This window comes from Salvelinus namaycush, chromosome 5 (genome assembly GCF_016432855.1).
Source record: "Salvelinus namaycush isolate Seneca chromosome 5, SaNama_1.0, whole genome shotgun sequence".
Lineage (NCBI taxonomy): Eukaryota > Metazoa > Chordata > Actinopteri > Salmoniformes > Salmonidae > Salvelinus > Salvelinus namaycush.
In genome coordinates, this window is record NC_052311.1 from 62027089 (window position 1) to 62045952 (window position 18864).

The 18864-nt window shown below is 40.6% G+C and overlaps 1 protein-coding gene across 1 annotated transcript; it reads left to right on the forward strand.

Moving 5' to 3' along the window:
* Window positions 1-10848: 10848 nt before the first annotated feature.
* Window positions 10849-16055, forward strand: LOC120048665 (C-X-C chemokine receptor type 3-like). Its single transcript, XM_038994775.1, has 3 exons — window positions 10849-10908; window positions 14060-14458; window positions 14642-16055. Exons 1-3 carry the CDS (start codon window positions 10906-10908, stop codon window positions 15362-15364), a joined length of 1125 nt encoding a protein of 374 aa, XP_038850703.1. The 5' UTR covers window positions 10849-10905; the 3' UTR covers window positions 15365-16055.
* Window positions 16056-18864: the final 2809 nt, after the last annotated feature.

Here is an 18864-nt window from a genome sequence, read left to right on the forward strand (position 1 = left end):
ATAAGTGGCATCCTGTTTCTTTGTTCTGTGGAGAAAAGCTGAGGACAGGGGAAATTAACATCTACCATCTACCACCCAGCATAACATCTATGATTTGTCCTTCTCAAATAAATCCATTTTTCTCCCCCTAATTTGCTTTGGGGTCTGTGTTATTGAAGAATAATATGAACTGCTAACACTCGCCACCATTTGCCTTGATGACAGCTTTGCACACTCTTGGCATTCTCTCAACCAGCTTCACCTGGAATGCTTTGCCAACAGGCTTGAAGGAGTTCCCACATATGCTGAGCACTCGTTGGCTGCTTTTCCTTCACTCTGCAGTCTGACTCATCCCAAACCATCTCAATTTGTTTGAGGTCAGGGGATTGTGGAGGCCAGATCATCTGATGCACCACTCAATTACTCTTCTTCTTGGTAAAATAGCCCTTAAATAGCCTGGACATGTGTTGGGTCATTGTCCTGTTGAAAAATAAATGATAGTCCAACTAAGCCAGATGGGATGGGTTATTGCTGCAGAATGCTGTGGTAGCCATGCTGGTTAAGTGTGCCTTGAATTCTAAATAAATCACAGACAGTGTCACCAGCAAAGCACTCCCACACCATAACACCTCCTCCTCCATGCTTTACGGTGGGAAATGCACATGCGGAGATCATCCGTTCACCCACACCGCGTCTCACAAAGACACAGCTGTTGGAACCAAAAATCTAAAATTTGAACTCATCAGACCAAAGGACAGTTTACCACCGGTCTAATGTCCATTGCTCGTGTTTCTTGGCCCAAGGACGTCTCTTCTTATTATTGGTGTCCTTTAGTAGTGGTTTCTTTGCAGCAATTCGACCATGAAGGCCTGATTCACACAGTCTCCTCTGAACAGTTGATGTTGAGATTAGAGGTCGACCGATTAATCGGAATGGCCGATTAATTAGGGCCGATTTCAAGTTTTCATAACAATCGGAAATCGGTATTTTTGGACACCGATTTGGCAGATTTTTTTACACCTTTATTTAACTAGGCAAGTCAGTTAAAAACACATTCTTATTTTCAATGACGGCCTAGGAACGGTGGGCCTTGTTCAGGGGCAGAACAACAGATTTTTACCTTGTCAGCTCGGGGATTCAATCTTGCAACCTCACAGTTAACTAGTCCAACGCTATAACCACCTGCCTCTCATTGCACTCCACGAGGAGCCTGCCTGTTACGCGAATGCAGTAAGAAGCCAAGGTAAGTTGCTAGCTAGCATTAAACTTATCTTATAAAAAACAATCAATCAATCAATCATAATCACTAGTTAACTACACATGGTTGATGATATTACTAGTTTATCTAGCATGTCCTGCGTTGCATATAATCGATGCAGTGCGCACTCACGGAAAAAGGACTGTCGTTGCTCCAATGTGTACCTAACCATAAACATCAATGCCTTTCTTAAAATCAATACACAGAAGTATATATTTTTAAACCTGCATATTTAGCTAAAAGAAATCCAGGTTAGCAGGCAATATTAACCAGGTGAAATTGTGTCACTTCTCTTGCGTTCATTGCACGCAGAGTCAGGGTATATGCGATAATAATAAACGTTTTGTTTTCGAAATGATAGTTTCCGGATTCGACCATATTAAGGACCAAAGGCTCGTATTTCTGTGTGTTATTATGTTATAATTAAGTCTATGATTTGATATTTGATAGAGCAGTCTGACTGAGCGATGGTAGGCAGCAGCAGGCTCATAAGCATTCATTCAAACAGCACTTTCGTGCGTTTTGCCAGCAGCTCTTCACTGTGCTTCAAGTATTGCGCTGTTTATGACTTCAAGCCTATCAACTCCCGAGATTAGGCTGGTGTAACCGATGTGAAATGGCTAGCTAGTTAGCGGGGTGCGCGCTAATAGCGTTTCATACGTCACTCGCTCTGAGACTTGGAGTAGTTGTTCGCCTTGCACTGCATGGGTAACGCTGCTTCGAGGGTGGCTGTTGTCGATGTGTTCCTTGTTCGAGCCCAGGTAGGAGCGAGGAGAGGGACGGAAGCTATACTGTTACACTGGCAATACTAAAGTGCCTATAAGAACATCCAATAGTCAAAGGTATATGGAATACAAATGGTATAGAGAGAAATAGTCCTATAAATACTATATTAACTACAACCTAAAACCTCTTACCTTGGAATATTGAAGTCTCATGTTAAAAGGAACCACCAGCTTTCATATGTTCTCATGTTCTGAGCAAGGAACTTAAACGTTAGCTTTCTTACATGGCACATATTGCACTTTTACTTTCTTCTCCAACACTTTGTTTTTGCATTGTTTAAACCAAATTGAACATGTTTCATTATTTATTTGAGGCTAACTTTATGTATTATATTAAGTTAAAATAAGTGTTCATTCAGTATTGTTGTAATTGTCATTATTACAAATAAAAATAAAAATCGGCCGATTAATCGGTATCGGCTTTTTTTGGTCCTCCAATTATCGGTATCGGCATTGAAAAATCATCTAGTTGATATGTGTCTGTTACTTGAACTCTGGGAAGCATTTGTTTGGGCTACAATTTCTGAGGCTGATAACTCTAATGTACTTATTATCTGCAGCAGAGGTAACTCTGGGTCTTCCATTCCTGTGGCAGTCCTCATGAGAGCCAGTTTCATCATAGTGCTTGATGGCTTTTGCGACTCCACTTTTTCCGGATTGACTGACCTTCATGTCTTAAAGTAATGATTGGCTGTCGTTTCTCTTTGCTTATTTGAGCTGTTCTTGCCATAATATGGACTTGGTATTTTACCAAATAGGGCAATCTTCTGTATACCACCCCTACCTTGTCACAACACAACTGATTGGCTCAAACGCATTAAGAAGGAAAGAAATTCCACAAATTAACTTTTAACAAGGCACACCTGTTAATTGTAATGCATTCCAGGTGACTACCTCATGGTTGAGAGAATGCCAAGAGCGTGCAAAGCTGTCATCAAGACAAAGGGTTGCTATTTTGAATAATCTCAGATATAACATAGATTTTGATTTGTTTAACACTTTTTTGCATTCTACCAGATTTCATGTGTTATTTTATAGTTTTGATGTCTTCACTATTATTCTACAATGTAGAAAATAGTACAAATTAAGAAAAACCCTGGGATGTCCAAACTTTTAACTGGTACTGTATATATACACATATATAGACCAAATTAATTACTTAAAAAAACAGATTTTCTTATGGGGTGCTGCAGCACCCACAGCACCCCAACTTCTCGTTGCTATGAGTGTAGGGGTGCAGGAGGTCCGTAATGTATGTAAGCATGAGCAATTTGAAGATGATTCTGTATTGAACTGGAAGCCAGTGGATTTTGATGAGAGTGGGGGTGATGTGGTCCCAAGGTCTGATGTGTGTGATGACTCGTGCGTAGGCCAGGTACCAAAACAAAGGCATGAATGAGGGTTTCTGCGGTGGGGTCAGTGAGATATTTTTGAGATGGAAGAAGGCTGACTTGGTGATATTCCGGATGTGGGGTTCAAATGAAAGAGTTGGGTCAAATGTCACCCAAAAATTCCTGACTTTGGAGTTGGAGTGGATAGTGCAGCCGTCAACTGTCATGTTGAGTTGAATACTCTGACACACTCAAATCTTTTTCAGTCAAAGGATCGAGGGCAGGGGTAGGCAACCCTGTTCCTGGAGTGCCACAGGTACTGCAGGATTTTGTCCCAACTTGGCACCATACCTGACCAACTGAGCTCATTGATCAGTTCAGTGATTGCCTAAATTCAACATACTTGGTTTTCCAGGTTGGTTAAATCAAAAACATGAAGTGCCTGCAGCAGTCCGGGACCAGGGTTTCATACCCCTGGTTGTCTATCCCTGGTCTAGGGCCACATCTATCCACCGCTCATCCTCTTACACTCACTGAGACACAGGAAGTCAGACCCCACTGAACCATGTTTTGTTCAAGTCCTGGGTGGGCTTGTTTGCTGTAACAGTAAAAGACAAAGACTCTGAACAATAGTGTTGAGGGAGTCGCACAATAAATTTGAGGTTTAGGTACCGCTTAGTTTTTCACTGTCAGCATGTAGGCGTTTTGTCTGGAGTCTGTATCATGTGTTTTACTTTAGGGGGTCTCCTGTTTCTCATGTCCTTGAAACGGTCTCTTATAGCTAGTGTTAGGAGCCTACAATAATGTCCTGCCATTGCTGTCACGTATACTCCCTCTCCGGCCTCTAGGTCATCAGGCTGCTGATCCCGCACACCTGTCACCATCATCTTGCGTACCTGCGCCTCATGACACTCACCTGGACTCTATCACCTCCTTGATTATCTTCCCTATATCTGTCACTCCCCTTGGTTTGCCTTGGTTCCGGGAACTGCTACAGGCTCTCGTGCCTCAACCAGATCGTCGGGCTTCCCCCCCTTCAGCCGGCTTGTCGGGCCCCACCCCCTCAGCCGGCTCGTCTGGCTTTCATTCCTCCGCCGGATCACCGGGCTCTCCTGCTTCCATCGGCTCGTCAGGTTCTCATGCCTCAGCCGGATCGCCAGGCTCCCCTGCCTCAACCGATCTGTCAGGTTCCCGCGCCACAGCTGAATCGACAGGTTCCCGCGCCTCAGCTGGCATGACAGGTTCTTGCGCATCAGCAGGGGTGAACGGTCCGCTCCTGATCCCCGGGTTCGTCCCCTTTGACGGTGTCCTGTGGCTGGAGCCGCGTCTGTCAAGGAGGGGGTACTGTCACGTATACTCCCTCTCCGACCTCTAGGTCATCAGGCTGCTGATTATCCCGCACACCTGTCACCATCGTCTCGCGCACCTGCGCCTCATGACACTCACCTGGACTCTATCACCTCCTTGATTATCTTCTCTATCTGTCACTCCCCTTGGTTCTTTCCTCGGGTGTTATTGACTATGTGTTCATGTCGGTGCGTTTGTGTTTCGTGTTTATTGTATTTATTAAAACACTCACTCCCTGAACTTGCTTCCCGACTCTCAGCACACTCGTTACAATTGCAATGCTTATCTGTTAATAATATATTGTTGATACAGTATTTTTATAAATGCAGTATATGTCGATGTTTTGAAGTTCTTAGTCAATATTTACAGGATATTTTACGTCTTCCTCTTTTTCTCTTCATTCCTCTGATGCATCTCTTCTGGTGGATCACCCACATCTTTCTATCCCTCCCTTCTCTCCTCTCTCTTGTCCAATCCCTCCCTTCTCTCCTCTCTCTTGTCCAATCCCTCCCTTCTCTCCTCTCTCTTGTCCAATCCCTCACGTGCGACAATGAGACACAGTATGCTTGGTAAGCCAATGGTGCTGCAACAAATGTCCACCAGGTAAGCCATTTTGAATAAGACGTGTGTGTGTGTGTGTGAGTGTAAAATGTACTGTATTGTCCTATGCAGGCCAGCGTATGGTGGGACGCTGCATTGGTCAGAACAGCCCAAACAAGGGTGCTGAATAGTCAGAATGTAATTGATAGCAAGTATATCAACACCTGTGCCAGATTTAACTGGGTTCAGATGATTAGAGGACATAAAATGTTTTGTGATTCAGTATTATTCTCTCTCAAAAAAAGTTACCCACTGGGCACAGACGTCAGTTCAACGTCTAGTTTTGATTTATATTTGGTTGAGCTATCAACTAACGTGAAATCAACCAAAAATGTCACCTTGTCATTGGATTTAGGTTAAAAGTTGGGTGAAGAAGAAACAGAATTCCCTTACGGGGATGACTTTTTGTAAATCCAATCAGTGTTCCATGTTGATTCAACATCATGACATTACATTTTTTGCTTGAAATTATGTGGAAACAACGCTGATTGAACCAGTTTTCACCCAGTAGGTAGTGTGAACACCAATTAGAAATCACTTAGAATATATTAAATAACGTTTTCAACTCTGTCAAAATCAGTCCTATTATTTGTGTGGTCGTTGATACAGTTTGTTTGCTGGTCAAGCTTAGCGTCACCATAGTGAAATAAAATCACAGACCATGTTGTTCCAGGAACTGGTAAGACAAAACACATCTGTAAAAGAGGTTCCTTTTTACTATAAGCACATTTCAGTTCCCATACCACATGGAAGTAGTGTACTCAGTCAAACTTGTTACGGTACACACAGGTATCCAAATGCATTAATCAGCAATGATGAAGCCAAGTTTTATTGTTTCAACCAATCAGAAATCCTGTAATACATTACGCTTGCCTAAATGGATCTGAGTGAAATATTTTGTTTGATGGTGACTAGGCCCATTCACACCTCTCTGGCCTACAGGACCTCTGCCATAAACAGAGTAAGTCAACCACCTTTTCATCAGTTGCTGACTGCAGAGGCAAGACACTTCCAATCTCATCTCTGGTAAGAAATAACGTTGCTGCAGTTTTTGTGGCTCAATTATGTTTTCATGACTTTTACCCTCAAGACATTCATACAATCGTTGGCAGGCAGCATTTGTAAGTAGGTTACACAACTAGCACCACCAGTCATTCAGGTGGTTTATACCAGTATGTGTCCTCACATGACACCTATTACAGACTACCCCTCTACTTCTTCAGTAAGCTTCTCCAGTCCCATGGGAAACAGTGTCCAGCGGCCACATGTTCCATGAAAAAGCTGCAGTTCCATGAAAAAGCTGCAGCATCTACCTCAAAAAGTACTACACAAGATCTTCACAAAACCTACTGGTTATACTACTTGATTGATACTGAGATGTGTAGTGATTTATGTAATGATAAATTGGGACATTTTTACTACTGGTGAACCCTACATATTTCCTATTTAAATCACTACATATTTCTCCCTTAATGACTACTGTGTAACTAATGAGCTTTTGGGTATCTAATACTTAAAACCTACACATACTTAAACAATTCCTACATGTTCACTACTGAATTACTACACAATGCCTACACATTACTGCTGTATGCCTACTCAATCCCTATTGATACTACTGCCAGTGCCATCTGTGTGTTTAGTGTTGTCACTACTGAATTGCTCCTGATCCTTTTTCCTTTCCTACATAAACCCTTTTGAATTACTATTAAAAACATTTACTACTGTTTGCTTATTCAAAATCACTATTGACATCTTGTTTAACTACTAGACTGGTGCACTTGTTTCTAACTGTAGTTATATCATCAAACAAGAAATAATACGCTTATACAAACTTTATAGCACTTTGTATTAATAAAATGAAGTCCCTTTGAGGCCTTGTTTTCATGCAGCTTTGATAGAGCTATCTTCAGATCCTCTTTTTTTTTTTTTGCAGACACTTCTCCATCACGTAACATTTTTAGAAAATAAAGAAAAGCACAAAAAAAAACCAATTATGTCATTATCAATAATCTGCTAACAGAGGTCACATAATACAACAGAAAAACATTTGATAAACAATGTTAATTTTATTATCAATGGCTTCCAGTCTTCTTACAGATGTAGGATCTTAATTTGAGCTAGTTTGCTACAGCAGGAAAATACATCTGCAATAACAGGAAATGTGAATTATTTGGATTATAGTTAATGGACATTTGTGTAGGGGTCGATACATTTTCGTAAGGGCAAATCAAGTCTGAAACTTCAAAGTGGAAATCGAAGCTGTATAAGTCTCTTTAAGCCTCATGCACTACAAGTTTGCATTTCCTGTTGTCCAGGACAATTCTCAGCAAAAGAGTGATCAAATTAAGATCCTACATCTGTATGTCGAGGGCTTCCTTGGCAACAGGTTAAAAGAGGTAGGTAGAATGGGTAAGTAAACCAACGGGAACATACTGTACATTTGCATACAAACACACACACTTATTAGCTAGCATGACAAAAACAGAGGCTACATGGCTACATTTCAATAGGGCTAGCAAACATATATGCTAAACTCAATACATCTCTATGACAACGGCTAACGGCTAATACCATTTTGGCTAGCAATCTAAAAAGATATATAAACGGCTAAACAACGATATGAAAGTATTCATAAAACATAAAGGAAAGTTAAACTTACAAATGGTGCCTGCATAAGTGCTATCAAAGACAGGATGATGAAGGATGGAAGGTGATTACATTCGGGATTGTCAAAAACAGTAGCTAGCTAACAACCAACAACTTCCTGTTTTGCCTTCTGTGGTTTCAAAAAGCCAGTGTAGTCTGGCTGTAGTGTTGTGATACTTATTTACTACCATCATCAAGTAGTCAAAACTCTGCCTGATTACTGTTGAAAAGACTGTTTAGTAAAGCTGTAGTGTTTTTGCTAGTTATGAACTACCAACATAAAGTTGTAAAAATCTCTACCTGATTACAACACGACTGTTTTCCTACTGAACACTACAGAACTCTACTTCTGTATCTTGAGTAGTTGTAACGATCGTCCTGGAAAGAAGGTGACCAAAATGCAGCGTGGTAAGTGTTCATTGTAATTTAATAAAATAACCTGAATACTGAAACAACAAAACCAACAAAGAGAGTGAATGAAACGAAACAGTTCTGTCTGGTGCAACAACAGAAAACTACCCACCACACACAGGTGGAAAAAGGCTACCTAAGTATGGTTCTCAATCAGAGACAACGATAGACAGCTGCCTCTGATTGAGAACCACACCCGGCCAAACACACAGAAAAGAAAATATAGAACACCAGACATAGAATGCCCACCCCAACTCACACCATAACCAAACCAAAATAGAGACATAAAAAGGATCTCTAAGGTCAGGGCGTGACAGTAGTGCATAAATTACACATTCACTACACAATCCCTGCAAGTCTCTAAATAGTCACACATGTACAAATAGGTTTTGTGTAGTAATTCAGAAGTACTTTTTCATGAGGGCACTTCATGTTATGGTGAGGATATATTTAACTGTCAATCAGCCCAGAACAATAACAATGTGAAACACCGTACGTTGCTACACAGTAACAAAGAGGAAACATTATTTTGGGAAAAACGCTGTTTCCCTTCACAATTACTGATCACGTGCTTCGTTCATATTTTCAACTGTCTCCATTTATGTGTCTTTATTAATAAACCCATCTTGAATGGGTGAGGGGTAGTGAGAGTGGAAGTGGGCTGCCTGGCAACTGTACTTCACCTTTCAAATGGCACATTACTTCCTGTTTACGCTAATAACTCATAATATATCAATATTAATATAATATCAAGGCTGTTTGACCACAAAAATGTTTAGAATACATTGATATCCAATTTCGTGAGTGCATCTGTGCATCTCTGTGTGTGTGTGGTTGGGGGTTGGTGTTGGGTGTCTTTGCATGTGAACAGTGCTGAGAAGAGCAGAGTTTAGGGCCCATTATAGAAATATATAGAGGACTCATTGTGTGTATATAACCTGTTTTTTAACATCAACATTGCCATTGAGGGCTTCCACTATGCGCTGGCCATGCTGTCACAGACGCTATAATGGCACAGATATAAAGATGAGATCTCTTAGTGTTCCACATGCAGCTTGTTCTATCGATAGCTCACCTCACATACTACAGCTGCACCGGACGCTGCAAAGGTGTGAAAAAAACACTGCAACTACACCATGTGCACAGACCAGACAAGAAGAACAGAGACCGACACTGAAACAAGCCAGATGTGTGTGTGTGTGTGTGTATGTGTATGTGTGTGTGTGTGTGTGTGTGTGTGTGTGTGTGTGTGTGTGTGTGCGAGAGACAGGTGATGTGGTTTGATGGCTTCGGTGGGGATCACAACATGAAAGAAAGTAGTAGAAAAAGGATGTAAAGAGGGTTAGAAAGTAAGATAAGTTGAAATCAAGATAAAGAACATTTGGTTCATTCATAATGAAAACCTTAGAGATCACAATGTCATAATACTAGTTCCGCATTTAAGATGCCATATGTCCGTGGCAGAGTTATTGCAAATTATATATCTCTTTTTTCATGGGCCTAATGGGAAAGACTTATTTTAACTGTCAAAATGTATGACCTTTTAATGTGGCATGAACACAACCAGTCATAATGTTTTAATCTAATTGTCAGAACAGCTACCTGCTCAAATTTGTCTACTCCAAAATCATTCCAGCATCCAAACAGTGCACTGTGTGCACCTGCCATTTGATGAATGGAAAGACACAATTGTTACAAATTGCTAAAAAGTCACATTTGACGATTGCTATTAGGTTCACACTTTTGTTGCCTGAATTAATTGATGCATCTTGCTGATAAATTTTCATTTTTTGAAAAAAGAAAACTCAAGACACCTGAAAAAGGGCTGAAATACGTGACTGTCCCAGGATGAAAAGTGCAGCTACATGGGAAAATGTAGAAACTATGACAGAGAGTTGGGAGTGTTCGTTTCATTTGGAATAAGATTAGATTTTCATATTTACCACTGTAGCAGTACAAAATTGCATCTTAAACAAATTGGACAATGGTTAAATTAGCAGTAATTACTTAGAGACCCCCCAAAGTTTGACTTTTGTTGCATTTAAGGGTGCTTATCTCTCATTCAGGGGGGTTTAGTCCCCCGTAATTCACACTCTGGGGTAGGTGGAGTCTGTTCAGTGTGACTGTGGTTAATTGTGCCAACCTCAGCACAGGATCTTATCATCCTTCACCTTTGTGCAAGCCAACAATGTTAAACAATTTTTTTTCTCATCTCTCTTCTTTTTGTTATGGCGTCCAACAATGTGTTTTAATTAATAACACATTCGTTACAAACAACAGGAAAACAAGGCATGGAATATAATGAATACAAATTAATGCTCATTCACAAATAAATCTGATACAAATCTGTGATCAACATTGAGCCTGTAGAAGTATTACAAATGAATAAATATTGCATATGAATACCTTTGAGTTTATTTCCTGTCTCCTGGTTCCTCCCCATTTACTGAAAATAGCAGTTCTGTTTGACATCATGCTCACAACGCGGCAGCCCATCATCTCTGTGGAAACTGATTGATTGACTGCATCAATACCATTCAAAGGCATGGTAAGTGTCCCGATATACACATATTCCAACTGCATATACAAAATACTCACTATCACATTGAATAACAACATTGATTTTGTACAAATGGGTACAGGTTTATTTTATTTGTCTATTGCTTTAAAAAAATAAGTTGGGAGCATTAATGGTATTATAAGCAATTTTATATTACTTTTCATAATGCACATTGTTAATAACAATAGGCTTTCAATTAGTTAAATGCACTGAAAAAAAAATCTAAATTTGAATCAGACCTAAGAGAAGCACCTTAACATTAAGTGTAGGTGTGAACAGTCTTTGAATGAGTCAAATTGAATCGTCTGAAAATACCGAAACCCAGAAGTTATTGACATTTGACAACTCCGATAGGGCTTTAGATAGTGTCCCCACATCGCATTTAGCATGTTTCACAGGTGCAGTGCAGGGTATATAATATGTGTGAAAAGAAAGACAGTACCCACACATTTTGTTAAGATGTTCAGATGTTCCACAATAACGCACCAATATTTTGACTCACAGTTGCATTATTGGGGTGCATCTGAAAATATTGTGACTATATTCTCCTTCCTTCTCATAGTATGTTTTGGACATCTAACCCCTTTTAAACATTGTGTGAGCTACAGACTTCTGGGTTGTATTATTAGATTTGTTTATAGATAGATACCAACCATTAACAAGGGTTGAGTGGCATTTGTGAGACAAGGGTGGACCCCTGGTCTTTTTACAAAAATGTATGTAAAAGCTATCTATGAAAAACTGAAACTCTCACAAACACACACATGTAACATGTTTTGCAGTATGATGCTCACAAGCTACACAAGAGTCGTTAAAACATAAGGGGTTCTTCTACATAGAAGATCATAGTGAATCCCAGGACATAGTGTCTATAATACTGTAATAAGCTAACATAGTTGCTGTCAAACTCCAACAGTTGTCACTGACTAGTTGGATATTAATTTCCCAGTGAGCAAACATTCCGTACTTATAGCATTCATTAAAATTCATTTTTCATGTGTTTTTTTTTGCTTTAGCAGAGTTTAAAAATGTGTTTGTGTAATTGTTTATGTCAAATAGTTTTGTGTTGTACTTACAGCCCTGGTTGTCCTGAAAATAAAATGTTAAAACATTTAATTGTGGGGCTAAATATAAGGACTGGACATGCAGATAAAAGCCGATTTTTGTTGGGGTCTCTGGACTGATAGGGTTAACTGAAGACGATGTTGGCGATGAAACTACAGAAAGCCATTCATATCCAATGGAAGAGAAGCAAAGTGGGCAGCTTTCCCAAACTTTGGTTCCGCCCTGTTCAGACTCCATCACCCATGCTCGCATCGCCCAACGGTCCCCTCGCCCACTTCACTTCCCTTCATTGAAAATGTATGGGGCTCCGGTTGTGTTATGTGGAAATGCACTATAATGGCTGTTGATACCTAGCACTACCTAGCCTGCTTGCTAGCACCAAAATCAGGGTGAAGCTAGTGTGGCTATGCAAATGATCATGTTATGTGTAAGTTCACTACAAGGAAATTAGATCAAGTGTTAACCAGTGATAGTGACACCTGCATAGCTGTTGTTTTGGTGGTGTTCAAATCAAGTAACATTTTATTGGTCACATGCAGATGTTAATGCGAGTGTAGCGAAATGCTTGTTCTTGTAATTCCGACTATGCAGTAATATCTAACAAGTAATCTAACAAATTCACAACAACAACCTTATACACACAAATACACACAAATGTAAAGGGATGAATAAGTATGTACATGTAAATATATGGATGAGCGATGGCCGTGCGGCATAGGCAAGATGCAGTAGATGGTGTAGAATACAGTATATACTGTACATATGAGATGAGTAATGTAGGATACGTAAACATTATTAAAGTGGCGTTATTTATAGTGACTAGTGATACATTTATTAAGTCTGTTTATTTAAGTGGCCAGAGATTTGAGTCTGTATGTAGGCAGCAGCCTCTCTATGTTAGTGATGGCTGTTTAACAGACTGATGGCCTTGATATAGAAGCTGTTTTTCAGCCTCTCGCTCCCAGCTTTGATGCACCTGTACTGACCTCGCCTTCTGGATGATAGCGGGGTGAGCAGGCAGTGGCTCGGGTGGTTGTTGTCCTTGAGGATCTTTTTGGTCTTCCTGTGACATCGGGTGCTGTAGGTGTCCTGGAGGGCAGGTAGTTTGCCCCCGGTGATGTGTTGTGAAGGCCGCACTAACCTCTGGTGAGCCTTGTGGTTGAGGGCGGTGCAATTGCCGTACCAGGCGGTGATACAGCCCGACAGGATGCTCTCGATTGTGCATCTGTAAAAGTTTCTTCAGCCTCCTGAGGTTGAAGAGGCGCTGTTGCGCCTTCTTCACCGCGCTGTCTGTGTGGGTGGACCATTTCAGTTTGTCCGTGACGTGTACGCCGAGGAACTTTAAACTTATGACCTTCTCCACTACTGTCCCATCGATGTGGATGGCGGGGTGCTCCCTCTGCTGTTCTCACTTCGGCTCTTCTATAGTAATGGCGTCTTTTTGTAAGCACTAACTCCGCCATGGCCAAAGCATACGGAAATGTTTTTATTTATTTGGTGGGGGGTAGGGGGGGGGGGGGGGGGGGGGGGGGTTGGTTAGATCTTATATGTTTTGTTCTATGAGATCATCTTCATCAGTTAACATCACTTTTGTGAATTCTGAAGAATTTATGTAATACAAACAAACAAATAAAGACATTTTTTTCCGAAAAGTCATGTTAACTGTTAGATATTATCTCATAGAACAAAAGGTATAAGATCTCTGTACCTTATTTTCGGCGTTTATCCCAAAACCCCATTCTTTCCCCATTAATTTCCCCCATAGGAATGGCTGAACGAACCAAAGGCAACTAATTTCTGTATCAGTCAGTAGACAGCGCCCCCTTGGGTGCACAATGGAGCCGTCTGTATGATCATTTGTCATAAATATATAATCATCTGAATTACAGTCCCAGTCATCTGAAAATATATTTGTCACACATATATCATACTAAAGCCACATAAATCCTACTGGTGAAACACTCCAGGAAAAACAATACTTTTGGCACTTTTTCTGACATTGCATTTTACTCACACACCGTGAAGCCTAAATCAAACTGAATGTAAAACTGAATTTGTTCTGTTTCCTTTACAGGAATCTTTCACGGCCAATGGTGAGAAATTTACAATTAACATATCTGTCATTGACCTCGAATATTATTTTGACAAGGAGTATAGTAACTACACCGATACCAGTGACACGTGCTGTTCTACTGGGGAGGTGTGCAGCTTGGAGGAGGGTATGAGATTTGATGCTGTGTTCCTGCCCGTGTTCTACTCCCTGACACTGGTTCTGGGGCTGCTGGGTAACGGGTTGGTCCTGTTGGTTCTGGTCCAGAGGAGGCGTGGCTGGAGCGTGACGGACACCTTCATCCTGCACCTCTGTGTGGCTGACATCCTGCTGCTCCTCACTCTGCCCTTTTGGGCTGCTCAGGCCGCTGGGGAATGGAGCTTCGGGACCCCCCTCTGCAAGATCACTGGAGCCATATTCACAGTAAGGGGGGTGGAGAGGAGGGGCTGGTCTGGGAAGCAAGAGTATACGTATCTGTAATAACACATAAATAAACTGCAACGAAATTGTTATCAAGATACCCAATTACAGCAGTAGTCTTTGTCTGAACCTTGTAACAGTTGTATAACAGTCATGTTTCCCTCTGTCTCGGTGTCTCTGTCTCAGATCAACTTTTACTGTGGCATCTTCCTGCTGGCCTGCATCAGTCTGGACCGCTACCTGTCCGTGGTCCACGCGGTCCAGATGTACTCTCGCAAGAAGCCCTGGATGGTGCAGGCCAGCTGCCTGTCCGTGTGGCTCCTCTCCATCCTCCTCTCCATCCCCGACTGGCACTTCCTGGAGTCTGTGAGGGACACCAGACGAGACAAACAGGAGTGTGTCCACAACTACCCGTCTCTCTCCCAGTCTGGGTTTGACTGGCGCCTGGCCTCCCGCCTGCTCTACCACATTGTGGGCTTCCTCCTCCCATCTGCCGTGCTGCTCTTCTGCTACTCCTGCATCCTGCTGCAGCTGCAGCGTGGCTCCCAGGGCCTCCAGAAGCAGAGGGCCATCCGGGTCATCCTGGTGTTGGTGCTGGTCTTCTTCCTCTGCTGGACGCCCTACAACATCACCCTAATGGTGGACACCCTCTACTCCAACAACACCTGCGAGAGCCATAAAGCCCTGGACATCTCCCTGACGGCCACCTCCTCTCTGGGCTACCTGCACTGCAGCCTCAACCCTGTGCTCTACGCCTTCGTGGGGGTGAAGTTCCGGCGCCACCTGCTGGACATGCTGAGGTCCCTGGGCTGCAAGCTGAAGAGTGGAGTCAGGCTGCAGACTGCCAGCCGGAGGAGCTCCATGTGGTCTGAGTCTGGAGACACCTCCCACACCTCTGCCATCTATTAAGGACTTATCTCTCTATCCCAAGGTCTCCCAAACTATGTCCTAAGGACCTCAAATGGTGCATGTTTTGTTTTTTACCCTAGCACTACACATCTGATACAAATAATTGGCTAATCATCAAGCTTTGAAAATGTGAATCAGCTGTGTAGTGTTAGGGCAAAAACCAAAACGTCCACGCCTTGGTGTCCCGAGGACCGAGTTTAGGAAACACTGCTCTATCCTGTTGCTCTTGAGTTGTCATTGACTCAATAATTGGATGATCAATGTGACCTTTAGCCTACTCCAACCTCCCCTCCAGTAGATTTGGGCTGGAGGAAAGGTTGTTAGATCCACCGTGTTTCACCATCATCTTTTCCCAATAGAGCACGCTCAGAAAACTCATTATTTTGTAGAATTATTGCCTATTAAAGAAACTCTTTGTAAATAATGGAGCCTATAATGAAGTTACACATAAGTAAATCAGATGTACATACTAAAAAATAATAACGTGATTACAAAATTATATTTCCACTATAAAAAAAAAGATATAATTTTTTTTTTAGAGTATGAACAATATCTTATGAGTTTTAAGCTTGTCATTTATCATTTTACTTACCTGCTTTATGTTTTGTTAAATGACAACTGGCATATGTGCTCTGTTATAGTTAATGCATTTGTTATTACTGACACATGCAATGATTTGATGTATATTTTTTTCATAACAAAAATGCACAGTATCCTATGACAGGTTAAAATTTCAAGGAACCATAGTGAAATACTGAATAAAGTTGAATTCTTTATACTATCGTTCAGAATCTCTGTCTTTTAATGGTTGGTAAAAAAATGTCTGTACATCAAAAACGAAACCCCCTAGAGGAAGCCACTCAGATCAGCAGAGATTTAGCCACACCACCAACAAGGGCCTGTTCAGGATGATTCAACATCACAGAACAATCATAGACATGTATGATTGTCTGGCATGTAGAATGGGGAATTGTGTCAGCTCTATACATTACATTTCTATCTGTAAACATTCTGAACATTCCACCTCACTAAACACAACATTGTAGGCCTGCTGGTAGTCTAGCGGTTAAGAGTGTTGCACCAGTAACCGGAAGGTCTCTGGTTTGAATCTCTGTGGAGATTAGGTAAAAAACTAAATCGGCAGATGTGCCCTTGAGCAAGGCACATAACCCTAATTGCTCTGGAAAAGAGTGTCTGCAAAAAGATAACATAATTACCCAAATTCTCTGTGATTTCAGCTGAAAAAGACATACTTTTACTGTGGCAGGAAGCCAAGTAAAGCTTACCAACATGGGGTGACAAAGCTTGGCACACAAAAAATTAAATATAACACAGGAGTGAAGAGCGATATGAGAAGTCACCACCCAAGATGACGAAGAGACAGTCTACAGCATCTGTGCACCTAAATGTTTATTCTAGAAGGACATGCAGTAGCAACAAAAACTTTCACTTGTTCCATTCAAGAGCTTCATAAGCACTTCAGCCTTTAGTTAGCTTTACTTAATCATCAACAATGTTGAGTGACAGGACTTAAATGGACAGCATCATTCAGTCCAACTGAACAGCTTGCCTCTACCACCTTTTAGCAAGAAGAGAAAAGTGGCATCTACTTTAGCTGATACAGGAAGAGAAACAGGAAGCAGGTCATATCTTGAGTTTGGTGTGTTGCTTCTACTGCCACATGATTCCTCTGTCCTCCATATCTCATAGAAAACAAGAGGTGAAATATCACACAGTGAAACAAAACCAAAACATGTATAAACATGAACGAAAACAGGAAGGAGGAAAAGTGGTTAAAATTGTGTTTTGTGCTAAAGAATTGGAAACCAGACATTCAGCTTAACCAAAATACAAATAGGGTCAAGATCTGTCATGAATATTCCAGGTCAGTTCTTCTGTTCCATTCCATGTCAAATTTGTTCTGAATCACATATACAGTATATACAGTACCAGTCCTAAGTTTGTACACACCTACTCAATCAAGGGTTTTTCTATATTTTTACTATTTTCTACAATGTATAATAATAATTGTGAAGACATCAAAACTATGACATTTTGATTTGTTTAACACCTTTTTGCTTACTACATGATTCCATATGTGTTATTTCATAGTTTTGATGTATTCACTATTATTCTACAATGTAGACAATTATAAAACATTTAGAAAAACCCTTGAATGAGTAGGTGTGTCCAAACTTGACAGTTACAGGATATTTCTTTTACAACTCATTTACATGACATAATCTGCTCAAAAATAGCCCATTGTATTTAAAAGACATGTATTGACTTGCATGTCAATGTTTAGCATTGAAAACAAAGGATTAGTGAGTCACACACCGTGCAACCCTAAAATCATCTCTCTTTCTCTATATCTCTCTCCACCTCCTTCTTTTCTGTTTCCTCTTATCTTGCCTTCTCCCACAGTGTGACCTGGTTGACAATGCCCACTACAGTCCTCTCTTAGTAAAATAAACAGTGGAGTATTCAGACGGATATCGATTAACCATGGCTGTGTGGGACGGAGTGGGAAACCCTGTCTCATGCTGCTGTCAGACAGGGTAAAACCAGCCAGTAGAAATGGTAAAACAACATTGGGCTTCCCCAGAGTGGGTCAATTTACAGGATATTGTGACACCGACTTGAGGAAATCAAAAGTGAAACAATTGTTGTAAAAAGGGAAACATACTCTTATTCATTAATTATATACAGTAATGGAAAAATAAAATAACAGTATATAATTGAAAAAAATAACATTATAGTTACACAATAGAACAGTAACATACACAAGTCTTACTAAAACTTCAATATTCTGTGAGAAAAGTTTGGGATTTCTTCATACAGATAATTATGAATGAATCTGAATAATATTGAGTGAGAAAGTTACAGATATATAAATATCATACTCATAAATATCCAAAATATCATACAGAAAATCCTATGCTCCCCTGTTATTGGTAATGGCGAGAGGTTAGCATTCCTTGGGGGCATGATCTTTGTGCATCTGTAACTTTCTTACTCATCACTAATCACGATTGATTCAGGATTATCCGTAATCATGGTAGCCACTTTAATATAGAAGAAAACACATTCTATTCTTATTTATAATAAAAGTGACTCCAGAATGAAACAATACAATATTTATCATTAATTTCTATTCGACATAACATAATCTGAAACACATCAAAAACAAACTGCAAACGCATCCAACAAGTTTGTAGAGTCACATGCTTGATGAAGTCATTGCGTGCTAGAATTATGGGACCAAAAACTAAACTTTTGACAAAATTTAACACACTAAAGTGAATTTGTCCAAATACTTATGACACCTTCTAGGACTAGATACATAAAGTGCATTCATTTCTAAACAGTAAAACAGATACTTATGAAAACACCCTCAAATAAAAGGTGACATGCTGTACTGTCTAATATTGTCACGTCCTGACCTTAGTATTCTTTGTTTTCTTTATTATTTTTGGTTAGGTCAGGGTGTGACAAGGGTG